The sequence below is a fragment of the Ranitomeya imitator genome, chromosome 6 (assembly GCF_032444005.1).
Source record: "Ranitomeya imitator isolate aRanImi1 chromosome 6, aRanImi1.pri, whole genome shotgun sequence".
Classification (NCBI taxonomy): domain Eukaryota; kingdom Metazoa; phylum Chordata; class Amphibia; order Anura; family Dendrobatidae; genus Ranitomeya; species Ranitomeya imitator.
Genome location: NC_091287.1, coordinates 493,556,699 through 493,582,851, shown reverse-complemented (window position 1 = coordinate 493,582,851; position 26,153 = coordinate 493,556,699). Strand labels below are relative to the sequence as shown.

Genomic DNA, 26,153 nt, shown 5'->3' with positions numbered 1-26,153 from the left:
GTTTCTGCAGCTAACAACCACGCGCATGCGCAGTCATAGGATGTGACATGCGCAGTACGTCACTTTCTCAATTTCACTGCTGGAATCACCTACGTCGCCATATCAAGTACTGGCAAAGTATATGTAATTGAGAATATCAATATTTAGGTTTTTATATAGCATAAACACGCGGCTATTACTTGAACAACATGGAGATAACACGTTTTTAAAATATGCCTTTTTTTTTTAAGTGGGATAGTCACGTGACTATCACGCCAGCAGCTCGGCCACGTCAGCGTCTCCCTACCCTGTACCACGTGATGCGGTCAACTCCCAGTTTACACCAACATGGCGTCCGCTCGGCCGGAGTGATGACGTTGCTCCTGCGCTAGGCCTGGGCGGAGCCGGGACGCCGCTTAGTGCTGTCTGGCCGCTGCTGTCTTTCTCTTTCCCTGTTGCTGACGTGCACAGGCGCCCGGAGGGTCGGGCAGCAGGGGCACCTCGGGCCGCCCGGTGACACGGTTCTCTCCTCACCATGAGCTCAGGATGGCAGGAGGCCGCGGCCCAGCAGGCTGAGGAGGTGTCCTCCCGGCTGAGGCAGCTGCTTATCACGGGGCTCGGGCTCCTGCGCTCGGAGCTGGGCCTGGAGTTAGGCCTGGAGCCTCAGCGGTACCCGGCCTGGGTGTTCCTGGCGGTGCCCGTCTCCCTGGGGCTCTTGTTCCTGCTCCTGCTGCTCCATTGTGCCACCAGCCGAGGTCCCCCCAGCTCCAAGCGGCCGGCACCGCAGGAGAAGGAGCTGCCCCGGCCACCGCTGCCCAGCAAGGCGGTGAAGGTGGAGGAGCCCAAGAAGAAGAGCAGGAAGAAGCCGGCGGACAAGGCCAAGGTGAGGAGGCATGGTGGGCAGCGCCGGGTATCGCCATGGGCACAGCAGTGCAAGAAGCCCCACATGTCTGCAACCTGAGGAGGCCATGACAGCTGGCAGAGGGGGCAGGCATCCTGTCAGTCAGGGGGCAGTGACATGGCAGAGGGGGCAGGCATCCTGTCAGGGGGCAATGGCATGGCAGAGGGGGCAGGCATCCTGTCAGGGGGCAATGACATGGCAGAGGGGGCAGGCATCCTGTCAGGGGGCAATGGCATGGCAGAGGGGGCAGGCATCCTGTCAGGGGGCAATGGCATGGCAGAGGGGGCAGGCATCCAGTCAGGGGGCAATGGCACGGCAGAGGGGGCAGGCATCCTGTCAGGGGGCAATGATATGGCAGAGGGGGCAGGCATCCAGTCAGGGGGCAGTGACACGGCAGAGGGGGCAGGCATCCTGTCAGGGGGCAATGGCATGGCAGAGGGGGCAGGCATCCTGTCAGGGGGCAGTGACACGGCAGAGGGGGCAGGCATCCTGTCAGGGGGCAATGATATGGCAGAGGGGGCAGGCATCCTGTCAGTCAGGGGGCAGTGACATGGCAGAGGGGGCAATGACACGAAGGAGGGGGCAGGCATCCTGTCAGGGGGCAATGACACGGAGGAGGGGGCAGGCATCCTGTCAGGGGGCAATGACACGGAGGAGGGGGCAGGCATCCTGTCAGGGGGCAATGACACGGAGGAGGGGGCAGGCATCCTGTCAGGGGGCAATGACACAGAGGAGGGGGCAGGCATCCTGTCAGGGGGCAATGACACGGAGGAGGGGGCAGGCATCCTGTCAGGGGGCAATGACACGGAGGAGGGGGCAGGCATCCTGTCAGGGGGCAATGACACGGAGGAGGGGGCAGGCATCCTGTCAGGGGGCAATGACACGGAGGAGGGGGCAGGCATCCTGTCAGGGGGCAATGACACGGAGGAGGGGGCAGGCATCCTGTCAGGGGGCAATGACACGGAGGAGGGGGCAGGCATCCTGTCAGTCAGGGGGCAGTGACACGGAGGAGGGGGCAGGCATCCTGTCAGTCAGGGGGCAGTGACACGGAGGAGGGGGCAGGCATCCTGTCAGTCAGGGGGCAGTGACACGGAGGAGGGGGCAGGCATCCTGTCAGTCAGGGGGCAGTGACACGGAGGAGGGGGCAGGCATCCTGTCAGTCAGGGGGCAGTGACACGGAGGAGGGGGCAGGCATCCTGTCAGGGGGCAATGACACGGAGGAGGGGGCAGGCATCCTGTCAGGGGGCAATGACACGGAGGAGGGGGCAGGCATCCTGTCAGGGGGCAATGACACGGAGGAGGGGGCAGGCATCCTGTCAGTCAGGGGGCAGTGACACGGAGGAGGGGGCAGGCATCCTGTCAGTCAGGGGGCAGTGACACGGAGGAGGGGGCAGGCATCCTGTCAGGGGGCAATGACACGGAGGAGGGGGCAGGCATCCTGTCAGGGGGCAATGACACGGAGGAGGGGGCAGGCATCCTGTCAGTCAGGGGGCAGTGACACGGAGGAGGGGGCAGGCATCCTGTCAGTCAGGGGGCAGTGACACGGAGGAGGGGGCAGGCATCCTGTCAGTCAGGGGGCAGTGACACGGAGGAGGGGGCAGGCATCCTGTCAGTCAGGGGGCAGTGACACGGAGGAGGGGGCAGGCATCCTGTCAGTCAGGGGGCAGTGACACGGAGGAGGGGGCAGGCATCCTGTCAGTCAGGGGGCAGTGACACGGAGGAGGGGGCAGGCATCCTGTCAGTCAGGGGGCAGTGACACGGAGGAGGGGGCAGGCATCCTGTCAGTCAGGGGGCAGTGACACGGAGGAGGGGGCAGGCATCCTGTCAGGGGGCAATGACACGGAGGAGGGGGCAGGCATCCTGTCAGGGGGCAATGACACGGAGGAGGGGGCAGGCATCCTGTCAGGGGGCAATGACACGGAGGAGGGGGCAGGCATCCTGTCAGTCAGGGGGCAGTGACACGGAGGAGGGGGCAGGCATCCTGTCAGTCAGGGGGCAGTGACACGGAGGAGGGGGCAGGCATCCTGTCAGGGGGCAATGACACGGAGGAGGGGGCAGGCATCCTGTCAGGGGGCAATGACACGGAGGAGGGGGCAGGCATCCTGTCAGTCAGGGGGCAGTGACACGGAGGAGGGGGCAGGCATCCTGTCAGTCAGGGGGCAGTGACACGGAGGAGGGGGCAGGCATCCTGTCAGGGGGCAATGACACGGAGGAGGGGGCAGGCATCCTGTCAGGGGGCAATGACACGGAGGAGGGGGCAGGCATCCTGTCAGTCAGGGGGCAGTGACACGGAGGAGGGGGCAGGCATCCTGTCAGTCAGGGGGCAGTGACACGGAGGAGGGGGCAGGCATCCTGTCAGGGGGCAATGACACGGAGGAGGGGGCAGGCATCCTGTCAGGGGGCAATGACACGGAGGAGGGGGCAGGCATCCTGTCAGTCAGGGGGCAGTGACACGGAGGAGGGGGCAGGCATCCTGTCAGTCAGGGGGCAGTGACACGGAGGAGGGGGCAGGCATCCTGTCAGTCAGGGGGCAGTGACATGGCAGAGGGGGCAATGACACGGAGGAGGGGGCAGGCATCCTGTCAGGGGGCAATGACACCGCAAAAGCCACAACTCTTGATGTAAGGCTGTGAGAGGCCCTAATAGACAGCTGAGCCTGTGACTGTTACCTCTGACTTTCAGTCAGTCAGAAGTAGTGGTCACAAGATGGCAGCGCAGGACTGTAACAGCATCGGGAAGAGCTTAAGACAGGGACCTAAAATTAATAGCTCTAGTTTAGCCCTGAAATTTTTTTTTTAAAAACATGCTGGATTTGTGCTTTAAGGGAAACTTTTTTTCGTCTTAACTCTTTTTTTTTATGATACGGCTGTGTGAGGTCTTTGTATGATGCAGCAGAAGTTTGGTGTACTTCTAATTTACTGTATAAGTCAAAAGGTTTTTGTGCAGCTATTATAAAGAAAACATTTTGTTTGTTTCCATTGTTTTGTTTTTTATATTGTTACTGTGTCACACACCGTGTAATCCAATCCACAAATTGGGGATTGCCTACTACTAGCAACCTCTTGTTATTGGGTTTGGGGAGGTAGATAAAGAATTGGTACCACCAGCGCTACTCCTCCATACTTAGTGGTACTACCCCTGGCGGGTGAGCACTACAGTCAGTCAGTGGCTGCAGTGTTCATTTTGTCTAAGCAGAATAATGGGCCATTAATAAGGGGCAGTCCAGTAGTGGAAATTTTTGTTCTTATATTCAGCTGCACAGGGGTCCCCCAGTCCCTGACAGTGTTATTGTGAAATCTATTTACCTGAAGACCCTTGCTTGATGACTCTTAACTGCAGCAACCAAAGGGTTTATCAGCCAGGATCAGAAGTTTCTCTGATCTGTCTTTAGGGCCAAGCACCCACTAGGCTGCAGCACATGTCTATTCTCCTCACCGTCCTGCATGATCCTGGCTCCATTCATCTCCTAACTGTAGTCTGCTCCCTTCTTCTTTCCTTCTATTTTAGTAATCATGGGGGGTTCCAGAGGTGGTACCCACAACTATCTAAAGAAGATAGTCTCTGTAGACTGGAATACCCCTTAAATGATGTGTTAATTTTCGCCCTGCATACTTCTTCCAATTGAAACTGCAGGGTGACGAGGTTGACTCTGATTCTGAGATTCTTGTCGTTTTCTCACGAGCCTGTCTGGGTTTTCCCGAGTGCATAGGAGATGATGGCTCCCAGAGTGGCTTCCTGTGCAGGTCCCTCGGAGGCCTTTGATTAGTGACTCAGCAGAGAGATCTCTGACTACTGGGATGAGAAGAACGGCACCTGAAATATAGGAAAATAATTGTTTGGCTCTACTTTTTTAGAGCAAAAAAATAAAATAAAATCACAGGTGAAGGGGCACAGTTCTCATCTGAGTGACCTCTGATAGGCAAACTTTTTAAAAGCACAATTTTAGAGATGAATAGGGGATGAGTGATTGTCAGTGGTGTGGTGGTTTGTCCACAGTGCCATTGACCCAAGGATGACCCCAGACCTCACCCCCAACAAGGAGCTGTAGCTGTCTATTTTGGAGGCAATTAAAAGCTTACATGTCATATACATCACATCATTGTGATCTGATATGTATAGGCAGCCTGGGATTTCATTATTTCCCATCCTGTGAACCGACATGGCTTAGAAAAAGCATCCATGCAAGCAAGTTTTGGGGGGCACTCAGCAGTGGTACTTAGGTTTGCCCACCACACACAATAGATAGCTGTTGGCTGAAATTCAGCCTTCAGCCATCTCTTCTGATTCCTCCATACATATGCAGGATGTCTGACTCAGCCGAGTCCTCCTGTGTTCTGTGAGGGTCACTGCCATATTTCCTCTGGCAGCAGCTTATCTGCCTGAGAACGAGAGGTATGTGTACATATAATATGAGTCTGCTGGTTCTGTAGAGATCGATGGGTCCATGCAATGCATGAATCGTAGATGTGATACTATCTACCCAGATAGCAAATGCAGCTAGCGCACTGCTCAGAGACTGGAAAGGCTAAGAATTGCAATTTGTAATAACCTGACAGATGAGGCGACTCTGGGAGTTTTACTTACTGGCGATTGTAATTTTTTTTTTTTTTTAATATTGTAGCAGGCAATCCTATTTCTATTTGCAGGGTAGATGAGACCTCCATCTGCCCTCTGCTCCTTCACCCCTGCATTACCCCAGAAGCGTACAGTCAGCGGTCCGACACTCTCTGCTGGATTTAGAAACCAGTTCCCAGTCTTGTGAAATGTGTAACTCCATCCAGCGCTGCTATTTGCCTTTTATCAGTTCACTTTTCTTTATGCTCATGCTGGGAGTAAAGCAGATAATCGAGGCCATATTACAGCCATAAGGCTATGTTCACATTGCCAGAAATGATCAGTTAGAACTGATCCAGCAGCAATCTGATGGCAAAAAAGTTGTGCAGACATAACTATTTAGTCCTTTAAGTAACTGTTCTCTGCAGGATCTGTGTTTTTTTTTTTTTTACATTGAAGTCTATGGTAGACGGATCCATTAATAAGGAATCATTTTTTTTTTTGTTTGTAACAGATCAGTTTTGTTTTCTTGCTTACTGGATCCAGCAGAGATCAGTTATTTAACATCGGATTAAGTTGTGTCTGAAACTTTTTTTTTTTTTTGCCGATGAATTACTGCTGGTTCTGTTATAACTGATCACTATTGGGACATGTGAACATAGCCTAACAGTAATGAATGGTCACCCAGTTGCATCTTATTTTGCTGAAATAATAGCCAGCAGTATGTCTCCCCATGTGAACAGGGATGAAGCAAACTGTATGAGAACCAACGTCATATTAATGATCCCAATACAGTTTTTATTCACTTTGCAAATGGGCATTTACATAAGCCCCAATCACCTTATGTTGGCACTGCTTATGGTCAGGAATCTGCCATTGTAAATGCATCTTCTCACTGGGTTGTGGGTACTACCCTATACAAGCAGCTGTGTGCATAGCCCACCTCCCCCCAGATTTATTGGTAGTAACATGTGATGTCTTTGTCCATCTCCTTTTACTGCCATATGCAGCAGCTGTATGCGCAGTGGCGACGTACTAATGCCTCAGATGGCAGTCTGCTGTCCCTGTACGGTTTCACAGATGCCATGTAAACTCTAGTTATTATGGGCAATGAGCCCCGCAGTCCTGGCTGGTAATCCTGAAAACGCAAGGCTTTCCCAGCGGCTATAAACCCTAATGCCCACTACACAGGAAATATATCTGGCACTAAGGAGCTTTGCAAATACTTTATGGAGAATGTTTTTGTCAAATGACAAATTAAAGCGTTGCGTTTTTTGTTCCAATTGTCACTTGTTACCATTTAAGGCCGGTTTCACACGTCGGTGCCTCCGGTACTTGTAGTGACAGTTTTCTCACGTACCCGAGACGCTGACACACGTAGACACATTCAAATGAATGGGTCTATGCAGATGTCAGCGGGTTTTCATGGACCGCGTGTCCATGTGCAAAACACAGAGACATGTCCGTTTTTTACCGGCAGCACGTCCCGCACACGTGCACACAGAGAACAGTGTGCACTCTCCTCCGTGCGCCCGGCCGCAGCGGGAGAAACAGCGTTACTGTAAGTGTTGTTCCCCTGCATGTGGTGCTGAAGTCAGCTGTCATCCCTTCATTATGAGGGGATAATGTCACCTTGCTATTATAAGGTGACATTAAGCCGGCTTAGTAATGGAGAGGTGTCAATAAGACACCTCTCCATTACTACTCCCATAGTTGTCAAAGAGTAAAAAAGAACACATATTAAGAATAAAGTATTTTAATGAAATAAAGAAACACAGGTTTTATTACCTTATTGTACATAACTCTCAATCCAACCAAAACTTTTGTTCTCCTGTAAAATAATTACAAAATAAAAAAGCAACTATATCCCATACCTGTCCGCCGTACAGTCAAGTTCCACGCTGTAAATCCATCTCAAGGGGTTAAATATATTTACAACTGGGAATGCTGCTAATGCGGCCGCTCCCGGCTATACACTACTGGGGAATGAATGAAATGCAGGGAGCGGAGCTTTGGTGACTAGCGGTGCCGTCACCGAAGCTGCGCCCCCTGGCGGCTTGAACTCATATGAACTCTGTTGCGTGGGAAAGTTTCTGAATATAAGGCCACGCTACAAAGTTCATATGAGTTCATGCCGCCAGGGGGCGGAGCTTCGGTGTAGGCACCGCTAGTCTCCAAAGCTCCGCCCCTGCATTTCATTCATTCATTCCCCAGTCGTTTACAGCCGGTAGCGGTTGCATTAGCAGCGCTCCCAATTGTAAATGTTTTTAACCCCTTGAGATGGATTTACAGTGTGGAACTTGACTGTACGGCGGACAGGTATGGGATATTGTTGTTTTTATTTTGGAATTTTTTTTTACAGGAGAACAAGGGCTTCGGTTGGATTGAGCTTAAAAAAAAGATAATAAAACCTGTTTTTTTTCTTTCATTAAAATACTTTATTCTTAATGTGTTTTTTTTTTGTTTTGTTTTTTTTTTAACTCTTTCACAACTGTGGGATTAGTCATGGATAGGTGTCATATTGACACCTCTCCATTACTAAGCCGGCTTAATGTCACATTACAATAGCAAGGTGACATTATCCCCTCTTTACCCCATATGCCAATGCCACAGGGCAGTGGGAAGGGCAGGGCAAAGCTCCAGAATTGGTGCATCTACTAGATGCGCCTTTTCTGGGCAGCTGCTGGCTTATTTTTTAAAGCTGGGGGGAGCCATATCTATGGCCCCTTACCAGCCTGAGAATAGCAGCCAGCACCTGTAATTTTGCTTGGTTGGTTGTAAAATATAGGGGGGACCCCACGTCGGTTTTTCTTTCATCCCTTCTCCCCTGCTCGTGCTGCTTTCGGCTGAGCAGGGGAGAAGGGATGACAGCCAGCTTCAGCACCACGAGCAGGGGAACAGCGCTTACTGCAGCGCTGCTTCCCGGCGCCGTACACACGATCCTGGTGCGGCACACGGCTGCCGCACGTGAGCACACTGATATCTCCGGTACCGGAAATACCTGGACGTGTGAAACCGGCCTAAAGGGAACCTATGACGTTGTACCATCCATCTGATCTATCGACAGCTCAATATAGATGAGAAACTGAGCAGAATTATATATAGGATTGTTGGAAAAGATTAAGTTCAACTTGCATTTTATTCATAGAAATCCCTGGTGTTCATATACATGAGTCCTGTGGGCAGTACTACTCGTGATTGACAACTTTCTGCATGCACAGTCACACAGGAAGGATGGTCCAATCACAAATGGACCGCCCACTGGACTCTCATGCTTACAAACACCAGAGATTTTAATGGAAAAAATGCAAGTTATACATCCTCCTGCCTGCAGATCAGGTACTATTTTTCAATATATCAGGTTCCTTTTAAAGATGATTCAAAACAGCATCACTTCCTCGAGATACACTTACATACAGTTTTTGAAGTAACTCGGCCAGGAAGTTGATTTAAACATCTTGGTTAACTAACCTCAGATCTTCTGTGGATGTTGCTTGTGCATAGTCTTCTGTTCTTCATGTAATCCCAGAGACAGACTTGATGATATCTCATGCCCTGAGTAAGACCGATTTAGGTCGAAACGCGTAGCCTTATTTATTACAAACACCTGTTTGGTCCACCACATGTAAGGATTATCTATTTTAACCATTTGGATTATTAAAGATTTCAAGTTTTTATCGGAGCTGGAGTATCTATTTTCTGTTGGATTTGCTGTCCTCAACGTTGCCCTTTATTAGTGTCCTCAGTGCTGACAAATACAGTTAATACTTATTCATTATGCAGTTCAATCCTACATCAACATAAGATCTGTGGTTAGTCTTCCAAGATATTAGTAACGGCCTTCCTGCCGAGTTCCGTCACAAACTGCGTGTAAGTACAAGTGTACCCAGAGCATTTGATGCTGTTTTGACGACAAAGGGCAGTAACACCGAATATTTGTGAGAGTTCCATTTCTTTGGTTCATTCACTTTTCATATTCATTTATATAAATTAATTTCAACAACTGTCTAAAACCTTTGCAGTCCGTTCATAGATTAGCTAATGCTGTCACTTTCTTTTCCAGCCCAACGGTCGGCCCGTGGAGCTCTCGGAAGAAGTCCTCATCCCTGCTGTTAAGAAAGAAAGTCCAAAGCAGGCATCTGACGCAGATAAGAAGAATGAGAAGGTGATTTTCTCTGGCCACTTTGCAGGCTGCCTTATGTCTCACTAATTATATTGGACCTGAATTACTGGCGTGGCACAGCCCTGTTGAAGGGAAAACCGTAATTGGCGCATTTTCCCAGTATATTAACGCCTCCTCTAATCCACTAGAATAATCCTTTGCTGAGGTGTTCAGACAATTTAAAAGGCTTGTCCCATAATTAAAAGGTGTCGTCCCCCCAGGATCTGTGTCTATATGGGAGTCTTGCCATTTATCTGCCCACTGATCATAAGAACAGAAGTCCTGTGTCCCCAATATGGATGGCACATTTCATCTATAGGACTGAGCGAAGTTGACTATCGCTTACCCGTGATCAGTCCAATAGACAAATCATGCCACATGTACAACGGCTCTTCTATTGAAATCATTCAGTATCCCCCATTGATGTGGTCATTGGAACTCCCTGCGATTTATTTTCTCCCCTGTCATAAGAATAGCTAAGAAGTTGTAATTGTGGAACAACCTGTTTTTATATGGGATCCTCCCTGGGACTCCCAAGCGGTTAGATGAAGTCAGGCGAGGATGGTGCATGTCTCCTTTAACACCACCAATGTAATATCCAGGGTTTATGTCACCCACATATTCCCTGCAGCCAGTGTAAAGGTTATCTACGTCTGATTTCTGGTGCTCATGTAGAAACTTGTGCCGTAAACTTCAGTTTCAGAGACATAACCCGTTACACCATCCTACATAAAATACTGTATGTAGATCATTGTCCCTTCAATAACAATGAAGTATTTATATGAGAACTGAGTTTCAAGTTTTGCATTTTCTTAGCTAAAGAAGAACAAAAAGAAACCAAAGGCGGATACGAAACCAACACAACCATCATCCAACCAGGATAAAAAGGAAGCTGAAGAAGGTAAGCTCTTATTGTAGAGATGAATGTGTTATTCTTATACCTAAAGGGTTTTTCCACTCAGTTAATATGTGAAAGCCTTCCTTTAAAAAAATAAATAAATAAACCCAATGAATGTTGCTATCCAAACCCACCCACTCACTCCAGCACTACAACTGTGACGGCCTCTTATCGACCAGAAGTGATCACAACCACCAATACCCTGACTGCTGAGGCTGCAGACTGGCGGCAAACTTGGACAGACAGTCTCAAAATGTGCCAGATTTATCATAGTGGGTTGTGGTCTTAGACTAGATGGTATAAAGATATTAAAGTCTACACCTATTAGTTGGCTTAGTTTTTATGCAATTTTATGGCATGTTTTTGGCAAATGATATGGCATGTTGGTCCATGTCTCCTTTCAGCAAAGCCATGCCCTTTGTCAGAACAGGCAAAGAAAATGTCTACAATACTTAATAAATATGGTGCAGGTTGGAATTCTGGTGCAGTTAGCTTAGTCAATCTCCCCGGTTCTTTAAAAGGATTGCCACTTTTATCATCCTTCTTGGTCCAGTAGCATGAGGTACACTGTATATACCAAACTGCAAAAACAAGATCAAGTCCCTTAACGGGAACCTGTCACATAAAAAATGCTATTAACCTTCAGATATTGTGTTAATCTGCAGGTTAATAGCATTCTGAACCTTGGACCCCCATTGTCAGGAGGTAATGAACTTTGACTTTATTCCTCCCAGTAGCGTTTGGGATTTCAGTCACGGGGATGGTGTCGGCGGTTTCATTTACCGCTCTGTGTATAGTGACGGCTGTAACCACTTATCGGCACTGACTGACAGCCACCACTAATTCTGATTCTGCTTTCAGTCACTGATGGGGGGGCATGGTTACAGCCGCTGCTCTCTATACACAGAGCTATGGCTGAACCGACATCACCCCGTGACTGAACCCGAAATGTTACCAGGAGGAATAACATTCATTGGGCACCGGGCAGGTTCAGAACGCTGTTAAACCGCAGATTAACCCCCATATCTGCAGGTTAATAGTGTTTCTTCATGTGACAGGTTCCCGTTAATAGCACTAGAAAATGTACGAAAAAATTTAAAACGTTCTCCAAAAAGAAAAAAAAAATGCATTTTGGGTCCTTCTATTCACTGTTGAGCAGTCAATGGTTATGGCAAGAAGGGCAGAAAGATGTCTGGTTGCTGAACACACCGAGGATCATTACGTAGAGAAGGTGCGGAGAGTGATCAGCATGAGCGACATTCAGCCCAGAGAATGATCGTCACTTCCTATACACTTTGGATACCAGATCGTGCCATACTATGAAAGAAAATGTCATGGTGGCAACCAAGGAATTACCAGGAATAACTAGGCTCCCATCACTATAAAGATATATAGGACATTAATTGGCTCGGCATTGTCTCCATAAATAAGGATAGACATAATGCAGCTACAGTTTCTTTTTCGTTGAAGACCATTTCAGTGATTTTATGGATATTTATTTTACAGGAAACTGGGAAACCAAAATCAGCAACAAGGAGAAAAGGCAACAACGCAAACGTGACAAAGGAGCCGATGTTGACACCGTACCCGATACCGAGTCTTTCACCTTTGTGTCAACCCAGTCTGCAAACATCCGAAAAGCTAAAGGTGACATAACCTTTATAGCCTTATTTCATTTTATTCAGCATGCTTTATATTAAGAGCGGGATTCTTCTATGTTGTGGCCTGTGGATTCAAGGTGGGAGAGCACTTCACTTCATAGGACCGCTCTATGAATGAGATAGGAGTTGAACCCTGTACGGGTGACTCTGCACCACTTTTATAGGTCTGAGCTGTCCTTGCTTTACAGCGATGGCAAATTTTAGCCATCATTTATACTACAAAATTTTTTGCCAAGTGCTTCCTGCCACAAAGTTGGTTTGCTTGGAGCGAGACCTGCAAGATCAGTTGATCGCTCCAGACAGTGAATTCAGAAAGTTAGAAGGTAAAGAAGCTTATGTCACAGCTCGGGCGCCAGTCTGCTACTTCAGAATTCACTTACTTGAAGTTTAGTATTTGAAGAGGTTTTCAGGAAATGTAATTACTAATGAAGATGATTTGCAGATGGAAGCACGTATTGGGAAGGGAAATGCTGGTCAGGGGTGAAGGATCATAATGTATGTACATACCAAAACAGCAGGTGACATAGGTTTCAGCATGGTCTCATACCTCTGTTCACTTATCTTCTTTTACCTTTTTGCACATTCACCAGGCCCAAGCGAAGCCTCTGCTCTAAATGGGAGTAGTTGGAATGAGAAGCCGACAAAAGTGATTCCTGCCCAACAAGTAGAAGAAAAATGGGTGCCCCCCAGCAATACAGCAGGCAAGAAAAAAGCCGAGCCTTGCACCTGGAACCAGGATAACGTAGACGCTAATGGGAAGGATTGGAGCGCACCATGGGGCGAACGTTCACTCTTCCCTGGAATAGGTAAGAAGGTCTATCTACATACACCTATATATTTTTCTTTCACAATATCGAATTTTGTTGCACAAAAAAAAAAAAAGTCTTACAAAACTGTGCACATAGGTTCCCTTTAACCAGTTAGGCTATCACCAGATTTTCCCCATATAAAGTACAACCAGCACCTAGAAGCCATCTTTAACAGCATTCTAGTCATTATAGTAAGCTGTATGTAAGTCCCCAATCCCCACTGCATAGCACAAAAATACTTTCTCCTTCACCTCATTGGGGGACACAGGACCGTGGGTGTATGCTGCTGACACTAAGTGAATACAAAAAAAGATTAGTTCTTCCTCTGCAGTATACACCGCCCTCTGGCTCCAGCCAAACCAGTTCTTGCTTAGTGTCTGTAGGAGGCACATGGGTCTGCTATTCAGACCACAATTTTTTTTTTTATATATTTTTACTTTTTACTAACTTTTTCAAGGATTACAGGGGCGACTGAACCCTTCAGGGTTTCGTTCTCCCCAAACCAACAGGCGTGAACGTGGAGTGTCGCCTCCACGTACCCCCTCCTACACCGTTGAAAGATATGCCTGAGCTCTATTTTAGGGGTGACGAGTCCCTTCAGGGCACCACTCTCCCCACACCAACAACAGACGGGAATATGGAGTGTCGCCTCCACGTAACCCCTTCTGCAGCCAGGCTCTTTATGGCCAGACCAACAGCCCTGACACATGCTGAGGGAGTTAACCTCTAGGATGTACAGAGGCATCTATGGTGTTCACGCAGCCCCCACAGCATTGAACAGCGGTGATGGAAGGAGGCGGACGGTCCCTCTCCACCTTCCTATCAAAGGGATGGTGGATGGAGGGCTCCCCTGCACCGTCCACGCTGCAGAGCTAACCTGAAGGCTGAGCAACCGGGCTCTGCGATCTCTGGCGGTTTCCTTCACAATCGTGGATAAGTTGCAGGCGGAGGGCTCCTTAGAGTGCAGACTATCCCTTTCCTCCCCGTCGCATTACAGTCGGCATAAAACATTTAGGCCCAGGTTTCGGCCTATTCTAGGCCGCAAACCGGGAGAGCACTCCGGCCCGCCGCTGAAATTTAGGCCTCGGCTTGAGCCTATTCACGGAGCAATCCGATGCTCCGCCCTCCCGACGTGAACCCGCCCCCGATCTGGCACTTCTCGCTCACGGTGAGACTTCCGCACTCTGCAACTCCTGAGGGCCATCTTTATCCACCCTGACGGTCCCCTCACATGCTAGTACAATGCTGTACAGATCCCGGAATTTAATAGGGGCGCAACGGACCTGCAGCATTCACAGGCAACAGGACCTGGGTAAGTGCTCTGACCCTGTGGCATACACATCATTAACATTATTTCCCCAAACATACCTATATAATTTCATTGCAATCTTCCTGAATTCTTGTCTCGCGCTGTAAGTGCAGCTCTGTGGAAACTGAACTTCAGTCTCTTTCCAGCCACATGGTCCAATGTGGATGCAAGAGTGAATTCATCCGAGAAGAGGCCCCCGTTTTCCACCATGGGATTAAACAATGCTGTCTCTGGTATGATTTACTCTTCCAAATATACATATTTAAAAAGAATTGCAATATATTTCAAAATAGATATATATTTTATGGTTAATTATATTAAACCTTCGTGCAAAATAATAAAGTATTGTGTATATTTTAACGTTGCTATTTAGTGTTTCAGCTTTGTCATAGTTTCTCTTGTTCTTATGTAAAGCTGGAGTCAATGATTCTGTTCCTGCAGCAAGTGTGACTGAAAAGCAATGGGACGTGACACCCGCAGAGCCCAGCGCGGATGACGAATGGTCCGGCCTCAGTAAGTGTGAACTTCATTGATTTTTCTCCCTGTTGGTTCCCGTTAATATTCTCTTGATAATTTCCATGTAAAGTGTACAATTCTTTAGGTGTCTGTATAATTGGAGGTGATTACTGGAACAATAATTACATAGGAGGCTAAGACGTAAACTAATATTGATCTCTAAAAACCAATGTGTTTTTGTTTTTTTTTAACTTTTGTGTAAAAGAACATGTCAGCAGAAATTGAGCTATTGTTTACATCAAGTTTTAAGATGTTTTCACAATGGTTACTGATTCTTCCAATAGGCTTCCTGTTCTGAAGAGATCACTTTCCAGCAGTGATCTCTTTATTATCACAGGCAGGATTATGACTGGTAACCTGTACATATGGGTATAACAGAATCCAACATCAATTGTGGATGGTCACAGCTCACCTCCTCCTCTCCCTGCACTGTGAATGCTGACAGATCACACAGCTCCCCTATAATACTGTCCTGTAGCAGTCGGTGAATAGCTTCAGAGTACAGGTCGCCATTGACATTGTGGCTTCTGTAAAGCAATTCTGTAAATGCTGTTAATAGCATCAGACAAGATGGCCGTCCTCAGAATCAGTTACAGGAAAGTAATCAAAAAATATATTATTAGAAAAAGGGTGTATCTGGTTTTAATTAATAAAAAAAACAAGTGATACAACCTCTTTATACAGCGGACTATACAGCTGCTCCTTGCAGTGTAGGTTTCATTTTAATGAGACTTTGTTTTATTAAAAAGCCGAAGACTCCGTCTGCCACTGCACTAAGCCCACGGAACTCAATATATCCGGCATATACCCCTGAAGCATTTACATGGTGTGAACAGAGCTTAAAGGGGTATTCCCATTTCTAAGATCCTTTCCCAATATATGTGGTAGGTGTAATATTAGCAAGTACCTGCAATTAGAAATGTAGCATAGTTTTACTGATTCGCTTACTTTAGTTATCCATGGTTACGACCACTAGCAGCTAACTGTCACTATACGAAGGGTCGTAACCATGGATACCTAAGGTCCTGCAATGCCCTGCATATGGGGTAAGCAACATGGCAAATCAGCACGAACAGGCAATATAATAGAAACGCGTTCTTGTCTCACTATTAATCTACCATAATGAAAAAAAAATGGCTTTGACATCTTTTTACTGGATCGGGTCATATAATTCATTTAACATTAATATGTGCAGATGGTCTTAATTCATCCGACCCCAGCTCTGACTGGAATGCGCCTGCCGAGGAGTGGGGGAACTATGGAGAAGAAGAACCAGCGCTAAGTCCACAGACTGAGGAGCCCGAGCAAGAAGTCCCTAAGGTAACAGCGACCTCCTATGAAGTGCAGGAGCTTCACGTGCCGATCCCTGGAGCCTTGTCTGCCAAGTTACGCACTCCGACCTTTTCACGGCAATGTCGGGGCATAATACACATGAACAATCAATTACTCAATAGAGGAAGAGGTTCACTCTGGATCTTTGTAGGTCTGTGGATATGTAGCAACCGAAATGCTCAAACTTTTTTTTTTTTTTACATCTTCAGATTTGTATCATATTTGTGTTTTAGACACTTTTATGACTTGTCCAATATTAAGAGGTGTGATCTCGCTGAAAAGGGGCATAGTTTATCAGAAGACAATATGTACGAAATATTGCACCAAAATTGCGGTGCACTTTTCTGGCACAAAGCCAGCTAATAGGTGGTGTATACTTAGATTAGATAGTGTTAAAATGAGATTTATTATATTATGATGGATCTTTTAATACAAGTGTCCAGTCACTTGGCACTGTCTGATGGTTCGTGAACACGACATCTTTTTTCAGGTGAATTCAAAGTGGAAACCACCTTAAAAAGTGCTGCAAAAATTTAACAATGCACGCAGTCCTTGAAGTGATTAACACATCAGCGGAACTGATAAGTTTTTAGAAACGTGTTGTGTGCACACCTTAACAATTAAACTTTTCTTGATAAATCCAGACCAGAACCAAGACAGCTGACGGGATTCAAATACTGGCCCACGGGCCGTACAATGTGGCTGCCCTCCACGGCGGCATCCTTATATCTCTGCTATCTGTGGAGGAGGGAGACCCCTGTGTGGGCCATATTGTATATAGGGGAGAGGCCCTATATTTGTGGGCCCATACTGTATATAAGGTGGGAGACTGGGGGCTCGTACTGTATATAAGGTGGGAGACTGGGGGCTCGTACTGTGTATAAGGTGGGAGACTGGAGGCTCGTACTGTATGTAACGTGGGAGACTGGGGGCTCGTACTGTATATAAGGTGGGAGACTGGGGGCTCGTAATGTATATAAGGTGGGAGACTGGGGGCTCGTACTGTATATAAGGTGGGAGACTGGGGGCTCGTACTGTATATAAGGTGGGAGACTGGGGGCTCGTAATGTATATAAGGTGGGAGACTGGGGGCTCGTAATGTATATAAGGTGGGAGACTGGGGGCTTGTACTGTATATAAGGTGGGAGACTGGGGGCTCGTACTGTATATAAGGTGGGAGACTGGGGGCTCGTACTGTATATAAGGTGGGAGACTGGGGGCTCGTACTGTATGTAAGGTGGGAGACTGGGGGCTCGTACTGTATGTAACGTGGGAGACTGGGGGCTCGTACTGTATGTAACGTGGGAGACTGGGGGCTCGTACTGTATATAAGGTGGGAGACTGGGGGCTCGTACTGTATATAAGGTGGGAGACTGGGGGCTCGTACTGTGTGTAAGGTGGGAGACTGGGGGCTCGTACTGTATATAAGGTGGGAGACTGGGGGCTCGTACTGTATATAAGGTGGGAGACTGGGGGCTCGTACTGTATGTAAGGTGGGAGACTGGGGGCTCGTACTGTATGTAAGGTGGGAGACTGGGGGCTTGTACTGTATATAAGGTGGGAGACTGGGGGCTCGTACTGTATATAAGGTGGGAGACTGGGGGCTCGTACTGTGTATAAGGTGGGAGACTGGGGGCTCGTACTGTGTATAAGGTGGGAGACTGGGGGCTCGTACTGTATATAAGGTGGGAGACTGGGGGCTTGTACTGTGTATAAGGTGGGAGACTGGGGGCTCGTACTGTGTATAAGGTGGGAGACTGGGGGCTCGTACTGTGTATAAGGTGGGAGACTGGGGGCTCGTACTGTATATAAGGTGGGAGACTGGGGGCTCGTACTGTATATAAGGTGGGAGACTGGGGGCTCGTACTGTGTGTAAGGTGGGAGACTGGGGGCTCGTACTGTATATAAGGTGGGAGACTGGGGGCTCGTACTGTATATAAGGTGGGAGACTGGGGGCTCGTACTGTATGTAAGGTGGGAGACTGGGGGCTCGTACTGTATGTAAGGTGGGAGACTGGGGGCTCGTACTGTATATAAGGTGGGAGACTGGGGGCTCGTACTGTATATAAGGTGGGAGACTGGGGGCTCGTACTGTGTGTAAGGTGGGAGACTGGGGGCTCGTACTGTATATAAGGTGGGAGACTGGGGGCTCGTACTGTATATAAGGTGGGAGACTGGGGGCTCGTACTGTATGTAAGGTGGGAGACTGGGGGCTCGTACTGTATGTAAGGTGGGAGACTGGGGGCTTGTACTGTATATAAGGTGGGAGACTGGGGGCTCGTACTGTATATAAGGTGGGAGACTGGGGGCTCGTACTGTGTATAAGGTGGGAGACTGGGGGCTCGTACTGTGTATAAGGTGGGAGACTGGGGGCTCGTACTGTATATAAGGTGGGAGACTGGGGGCTTGTACTGTGTATAAGGTGGGAGACTGGGGGCTCGTACTGTGTATAAGGTGGGAGACTGGGGGCTCGTATTGTGTATAAAGTGAGTGGAGGATTATCCTGTATATGGGGGCTGTTTGCTCATGCTATATATGAGGGCTTTGAGTGGGCTCACTATAGGGGTCTGTGTTGGGGCTCATGCTGTTTATAGGGGGGCTGTGTACTTACGCAGTATATAGGGGGCTATGTGTGGGCTCCTACTGTAGATTTGCTGTGTGTTGGATCATACGGTGGGTGTTGGCATACTTAATTCTCAATATAAAGTGATCCCAATTAATATATTAATGTCCTTAATATCGAGCAGAATTAATTTCAGCTTATTGCTTCGGTCTCCACAACAGTCACGGTCTCTCATGATGCCTCTCGGGAAAATTAATTGCCCTCCCCTGCTCTAGAGCATTATGTTTTTATGTAACCCTCGTGTTCTATGTGTTGCAGGTCTCGGATGATGATAAAGAAAAGGATGAACAATCTGCTCAAACGTCTGCTGGCAGCAAAGCTAAAAAGAAGAAGAAAAAGAAGAAGAAACAAGAAGAGTCCGGTTCTCCCACACAGGTACCAGTGCTATGGGATTGCTCCGTAGACTCTTCATGCTGCATGTAGATGCTCTGATTTCTTCCTGTCACCTTTTTAAAAGGGAATGTTCAGCGGGAGCAAACTGTTTAGAATGATAAACAATAAAGGACTGAGTAATGGCCTCCTTTTTGATTCCATGCCCTTACCTTAGTCTTAAACTAGCCTCTATCCTGACATCCAGATGTTTCAGCGTGGGCCTCAGGGGTGCTCTCTACAGCTGATGATGGGCTGCAGGGGACTAGTAAGCAGCAGCAGGGATCTGTTTAGTATTATTCTGTAATTTTATACCATTAAAGATTTTAGCAATGAGTTTCATCACGCCGGACAACATCTTTAATGCAAACGTCCTTACATAATGCAATCTACTTCTTTGCTTAATACTTACTATGATTATTAGGACCCAGATAGTCTTTTAAGGCTTTTAGCTAAAACATTGTTCTGTGATATGTTAACATAGGAAGCAACCTGTAAGATCCCAATCAGTAGAGTCACTGAAAAAAGGACTAAAAATCAATTAAAAAAAATCACTGAAAAAGCAGCAGAACAATACCATGTCCATACACAAATGCACAACAAGATTCAGCAGGTCCCCCATAATAAAGTCTGGGGCAGCGCAGGTGCAAAACTAGTAATGAAACAACCACTTACGGACGGCCTAGTATTTAAAATACACATAGGGTGCCATTCACACCATTACGTAGATGTTTTATCTCGCCATTAGTGTTGAGTGAATGGGCTCGGATAAGGTGTTATGAGTGTCTTTGGCATGCTCAGATACTATGTTGGAGTCCCTGCGGCAGCATGTCCCGCTTCTGTTAGACAGACACAACACATGCAAGGATTTCCTTACAAATGGGCAACCCTGGACGTGTTGAGGCTGACATGCAGCCGCCGTGACTCCAATATATTATCCAAGCACACCGAAGATCTGTTAGCTCCCAAGCATGCTCAGATAACACCTTTTCCGAGCACGTTTGCCCGATACTAGAAATTGACTGTTGTGACATTTTATCATGTGTTTTTCATTCAGGAAGCAGAAAGCACAAGGGATGCTGGAGAGGACTACAAAGAGGATTCTGTCCCCCCTCCTGTAATCCCCACAGTAGTTGTGAAAAATAATGAACTGAAAGAGGTAGGTCCAAGTGTTAAATTTGTAGCCAACCACAACTTCATAACAATCCTGTGGTGTAAAGTGCGCCATATTTAACGTCTATATAGTTTGTGTAGTTTCTATTTTTATTGCCTTTTATGAGTTTTAACTTATAATGTAAGTAGAAATCCTTTTTAGTTTTCATTTGCTTTACTTTTAAGACTGTTCTCACCCTTGCTTACTTTTCTTTTTTTATACATGCTTGAAGTGGTTTTCTCCTGAACGTTTTTGTAATATCCTCCCAAAAAGTTGTAAAATAATAAAATGATTAATACTTCCCCTTACTGATCCCTTCCTGCTCCTGATCCAATGCTGCCCAGGTTCTCAGCCGGGCTCCGTAGTTCCTGTTTCCTCCAGAATGGCTTGTGACCGCTGCAGCCAATAATTGGCCACAGCGGTGACGTATTGGAGCTGGAACGGTGAGGGATCTGTACAGTAAGTATGTCTTATTATTTTATTATGTTATGTGCTTTTTTTTTTTTTTCTTCTTCTTATAAGAGAAATCATGTCTGGACATCCATTTTAGAGGACTACGGGCAGCATGTATCAGACACTGTATGATTTTGGCTGTGTATGTTTGACTCTGAAACTTTGCGGCATTTCACTTTAAAAGCCACCGGGAGACCAGTCTGCTCCCCAGCGGCTTCTCTGCAGTGACAGGCCTCACTCCCTGTGTGCTTATAGGGCTTTTCAAGTATTTTTCCTTTCTCTGAAGCGTCACAGCATTTGAGTCAAACATACCTGGCTGAAACCATTCAATCAATGTATTATGTAATATCTCTCATGGTTCCCATGCCTTAAAGCAACAGTTACTTTGCACATGATATCAGGTCTGAATAGGTATATGCGTCCTTGAGGATTGCTCTAGCAGCTAAAAACCCATGACTCTATTCTGGCTATACCCCATCCCTCCAGTAGTATGGAGAGTGAAGCCACAGTGTGAATAATTCCATCACGGTGTTATGTGAATGGCGTGTTAGCTGGCGATGTCGCTCACGAGCGTCTGCCATCCCACTCCAATAATAAGCTAGCAACTTGTAGAGGAGCGGTGGAAAAATGGAGACGGGGGGGAGCATCTTAATGAGTTAACGATTCACTTTTATGTGAGTTGCCAGGATGACAGAACAGTGTTGAACATAAATATTAATGCTAGAATTGGTGCAAATTGATTTGCAGGACCAGCTCAGCGAACCACATCCCAGTATCCGCGGCTCTTCCTTTGATTACCCGGTCTGTATGCAGCGTCACATGTACGTCACGCTGCATCCATGATGGCACGCCAGGCCGGATATTTATTGAAATGAGTCGAAATGCCATTAGGGTAGAGGTGGTTCACTGGGATCCAGTCTGGCAGCCACCGGTTACTGCCATGGCCACTGAACCAGCCCCTGTGAATCTGTTTGCACCACCTCTGGCTATTGCTGCTTAATCGTCTTATAAGAATATATAATCGCTGAAAATGTATTCTAGAAACCGGAGAAGCGTCAACATACTGTACTCACTGAGGCTCCCATCATTCATAAGGGAGAGAAGAGCTCTGGCCAAGCACAGCAGCCGCAGGAGCCCAACGCTTCCGTTCCCAAGCAAAACAGTGCGCCTCCGCCTTCACAAGGTAATGCTGCACCTGATGAATGTCCAGCCCATCACTAGAGGGTCAATTTCTTAGAAAATCCTTTTGTCGGCCTGTATGGGAATTTTTTCATAGTGTGTTAAGACACTGGAGGAAATGCACGTTTCCATTTGTGTTCCACCATTGAGGGGATGCTAGTATTTCACAAAATTAGTCTGATTTAATAAAGTTGTCCAGCTTTTAGTCCGTGCAACTGTAGACTAAAGGCATTTTAGAAAATTGCACTTAAATTTATCAAAATAGCTCACTGTTTGATACTAATAAACCTATAAAGAAAGACCTACCATAAATCAGAAACTTCACTTTATTAATGTATAAAAGCCTTTAAAATGTACGTGGCAATGCTTTTATGGATGTCAATATAGAAATGAGTGGTTTTTCAGCATATAAATAAAAAAAATGCTCAAATATTACAGGATACATTAAATAAATGATGGTAGAATAAGGGGATCTGACGTCCCTAAATATGGTAAACGTTCCTAATATTTAAACTCCATTCTGCAATATCAGTGTCACCACTAACAGGTAGATATGAAGGGAAAAATGTGCTAAGTGCAGAAAATAATTCCTAAAAAATTATTTGAATTGATCTTGCAAAATTTATATAGCACTATATGCAAATATCCACTAAAGTGCTATAATAAGTATGCAAAAAAGTGACTGCAAAGTGCCAACTGAGTGCTACATATGATGTGCTACACACTGGTCATAAATGGCTGTCTCATAAGCATGTAATGCCCTTCCTGATACCGCCACATAAGAGACCACACAGGGACAAAAAAATAAAAAACAGTAAACCTAATAAGACTGGATCAAACAAACCACATCAGCTCAGATGTTTGTGCCCGACGCACGTTTCACCATAGCTTCATCAGAGGGCAGAAGTCTAGAGATTAGATTAAGGGCAGATGCAGTCGACCCTGTATTTTTTTTCAGGCTAAAGAGTCTGGTTGATTTATGTAGATCATGCTCTGGACATAGTGTGATCTGATTCTCTCGGATGAGGGGAAGATGGGGAAAATTTTCTCCAGTGCGTGGAAACTGGACTTCACTCAGTTGTCATCCGAGTGCAGTCCGATGTGTTCCACGCACTCATTGACTTGGTCGAGAAGAATTTGAATATCGGATTAAATGTGAGCATACAGCGATTTTCTTTTCACATGCTTGCTTGCTTTTTTTTTTTATTAGCATTGGTTCGAGAATGCGTTCCGATATTTTGTGAGATCGTACGTGATCTGAAAAATATGCTAGTCTGCACCAGCCCTAAGTGGTTAAGCCAAATTATGCCTGTCAATTTCCAATAGGCCACATCCTCTTGACAAGCATGGTGAAACCGTGTCAAAAACACATAATAAAAGGGGTGCAAGGCAGGTAAGGTCAGGTTCACACTTTGCATTTTGTGGATGCTTTCATGTGGATGAGAAAGATGAAATTCATCCAATTTGCTGATTACTGTAAAATGCTGCAGATTTTAATTGCACAAAGTCGGTGGCATCCAGACAATGCGTGAATCTAGGCTGAAGATTTAGTACGAACATTAATCTGTGGCGTCACGCCTCCACCCGACGTTAATAAAGTCCAACGTCTTATTTTATGTAAGGAGATTACTGCGTGCATCTGCTCAGTGGGATTTATCGAGCCGATTCTTATTCATATGCATTTTACCTTTATAGCTAAGTCCGAAGAAAGTTGGGAATCCCCGAAGCAAGTGAAGAAGAAGAAAAAGGCCCGAAGAGAGACGTGATTTTCTTCCATCACTGGAAAACATGTTCAGACACTCTTGAAGATTATGCTGTTTATGCAATAATTTGTGAACATGTACAGAATTTTTTTAAAAATCCGCATTTTTAAAAGTAACTGCTGACAATGTGACCTCTCTACAGGCAGGAGGGGGGGAAAAATACACACACAAAAAAAAGAAAGGAACTCAATGTTTGTGGATGAGATCAAAACCATACGGCAGCGATGGAAGCGCTCGGAAGATCGTATATTTGCCAACTGAGAACTTCTTAATTTGATACAGAAGGGACTTGAATTCCTGACTTTACTAAATGGCGACCTGTTTACATTCATTCTGTGCCCTGTCGAGTCTTGAGTGGAACGTATGCAGGACCATTCTGTGAAATAATCTCATTGTCGTCCCTCTTCCCCCATCGTCCTTTTTTATATATCTGTGGCTATTGTTTTACGGTAGCTCTGTGCCAGCCTGTAGTGTTATGAATCGTTCAAGAGTATCATGGGGTGTGTGAGCCGTCAGTGAATAGGAGATTGTGATCTAGTGAATGTATGAGCAGTTCCTATTCTGTTCGTTTTCCTTTTCCCCTCCATCTCGGATTTACTAGAATCATCCTTTTGTATTAGGTTTAGTTTGTTTTTCTTTTATTGCGCGTCCCCTTTTTTTTTTCTACCATACTGTAACGTCCCATACAATGTAATACTTGCACTCTAGCCATAGCGCGGCTAATAATCATGTTTTCAAGGACGTGGTTGGTGATAACAACGCAGTATCATTTCTAGGGCTACCATTGGTAATTGACGAGGTGGCCATTTTTGTCCAATATATCGTGAGCTATACTGGATTCTGGGTATGGGCATGGTGGCTTCAGACAGCTTTAATTGACGTTGTCAAGACCTCCAATAATCAGGAATGTTTTTTACTGCCTTAACCCGTAGTGTTTAGGATTCATGAACAGAATTAGTGTTTTTTACAATACGATAATAATAATAAAAAGGACACACGCCTAGTTCTAAGAGTAGCGCCCCTCGCCCCCTCGGCTTACAACCTGTCAGATCGCGTTGAAGTGTGTAGGTTTCATCACCGTTTCTTACAATTTTACCGCTAACTTGTATCTGTACATTGTGCATGGTAAGACGGACGTTGTAAATAGCCTTACCAAATGCAGAAGCTGAAGCTACAAGACGAGAGCCATGTAATATTTATAACGCCGGATCATACAATGGAAACCAATGCCACCGATCAACCCTAATCCTGTCCTCACAGTCCAGCATTGTAAGCCTCCTCGGTTTCTAAGATCTCTCATCTGTGGGGTCTTTTGGTCTTGAAATGGGTGTGTGGGATTACACAACAACTCCACTTTAGTCCATAGATTGTCTCCGGTATTGCAGCTCAGACCCAATGACTTGAATCGCAACCCAGCAAGGGATTTTGATTTTGTTAACACAAAATGACTGTTCAAACCAAGCACATGCACTCTGTGCACCTTTTTGCACAGTTCAATGCACCTTTCCACCTCCTTATTTTCCATCTGTCGCCGCCCATCTCTACCTCCAGTAAAGCCAAAGCTGTCAATCAAGACAGAGGAGGGCGGAGATGGATGCAAAACAAGTAGATGGAAAGGTGCACTGAGATGCTCTGCCACACCAAAGCTGCACGGAGTGTCTGCGCTTGGTTTGAACAGTCATTTTGTGCTGACACTCCCTTTAATACCATACACAATCTATTGGTAATTTGTATGGAACAGGACCAGACCTTTAATTTTTTTTTTCTCTGATCCTGAATGACTCCTAGTAATAAAATTGAGATTGACATCTGCCTTTTTGTCTGGCCTAAAACCAGAAGTGCTTAGTGCCACGTTGATGCCACTAGTACCCAGTGAATGGACAGGCTGTATTAATGCCTTTACTGATCATTGGCAACGGATCAACTTTAATATTTTTGAATATTTTTTTGGTGGGGAAGGAGGAGGGGGGGGAAAGGGGGAGTTAATCCCTTGAAAACTATTCCTAAATTTTTACACAAATGTATTAAGCATAGAGAAAATTCCAGGAACATGTCAGAGACGTTTACATGTTCAGAACGTTTTGTTTAATTCAGTGATATTTCTAAGTTGATTTTGTTTAAATAAATCTTGCAAATCCAGCGTGTCTCATCTGTCGTCCTGGAGTTCACGGTTTCTATTTTTTTAATTTTACAATATACATTTTATGCTGGCAAGAAAAAGGCTTCATTGGAGTGTTATACTCTGGTATAGGGTAGTAAAGATTTTTTTTTTCTCCAAAACAGCACCATTGTCTGTGGTTTTGCATCAGACCCCCTGACCGTTTTGTGCAAATTCTACTTTAGGAAAAAAAAAAAATATAACTAAATACTAAGCAAAAACAAGTACAGTACAGGTGCATCATGGTCATCTTGATGCATCATGATTCGGTCAATCATTTCAGTGCACCTTCCCACCTTCTTGATTACCCTCTATTGCCACTTCTCTTTGGCTCT

At 46.2% G+C, this 26,153-nt stretch overlaps 1 protein-coding gene across 2 annotated transcripts; it reads left to right on the top strand.

The window, feature by feature from the left end:
* The first annotated feature begins 298 nt into the window (after positions 1-298).
* MTDH (metadherin) lies at positions 299-25,799 on the top strand. Of its 2 annotated transcripts, none has more exons than XM_069731666.1 (12): positions 299-862; positions 9,498-9,599; positions 10,413-10,497; positions 12,001-12,141; positions 12,746-12,961; positions 14,420-14,506; positions 14,715-14,786; positions 15,985-16,109; positions 19,002-19,118; positions 20,170-20,271; positions 21,760-21,901; positions 23,593-25,799. In XM_069731666.1, exons 1-12 carry the CDS (start codon positions 515-517, stop codon positions 23,661-23,663), a joined length of 1,608 nt encoding a protein of 535 aa, XP_069587767.1. In that variant the 5' UTR covers positions 299-514; the 3' UTR covers positions 23,664-25,799. The 2 variants fall into 2 exon arrangements, with proteins under 2 accessions (XP_069587767.1, XP_069587766.1); XM_069731665.1 differs by having other exon boundaries at positions 14,688-14,786.
* The last annotated feature ends 354 nt before the right edge of the window (positions 25,800-26,153 follow it).

Coding starts and splice junctions, on each gene's coding strand:
- MTDH (XM_069731665.1), top strand. CDS start 515: ATGAGCTCAGGATGGCAGGAGGCCGCGGCCCAGCAGGCTGAGGAGGTG. Junction 10,498..12,000: donor TAAAAAGGAAGCTGAAGAAG/GTAAGCTCTTAT, acceptor TTTATTTTACAG/GAAACTGGGAAACCAAAATC. Junction 14,507..14,687: donor ATTAAACAATGCTGTCTCTG/GTATGATTTACT, acceptor TCTTATGTAAAG/CTGGAGTCAATGATTCTGTT.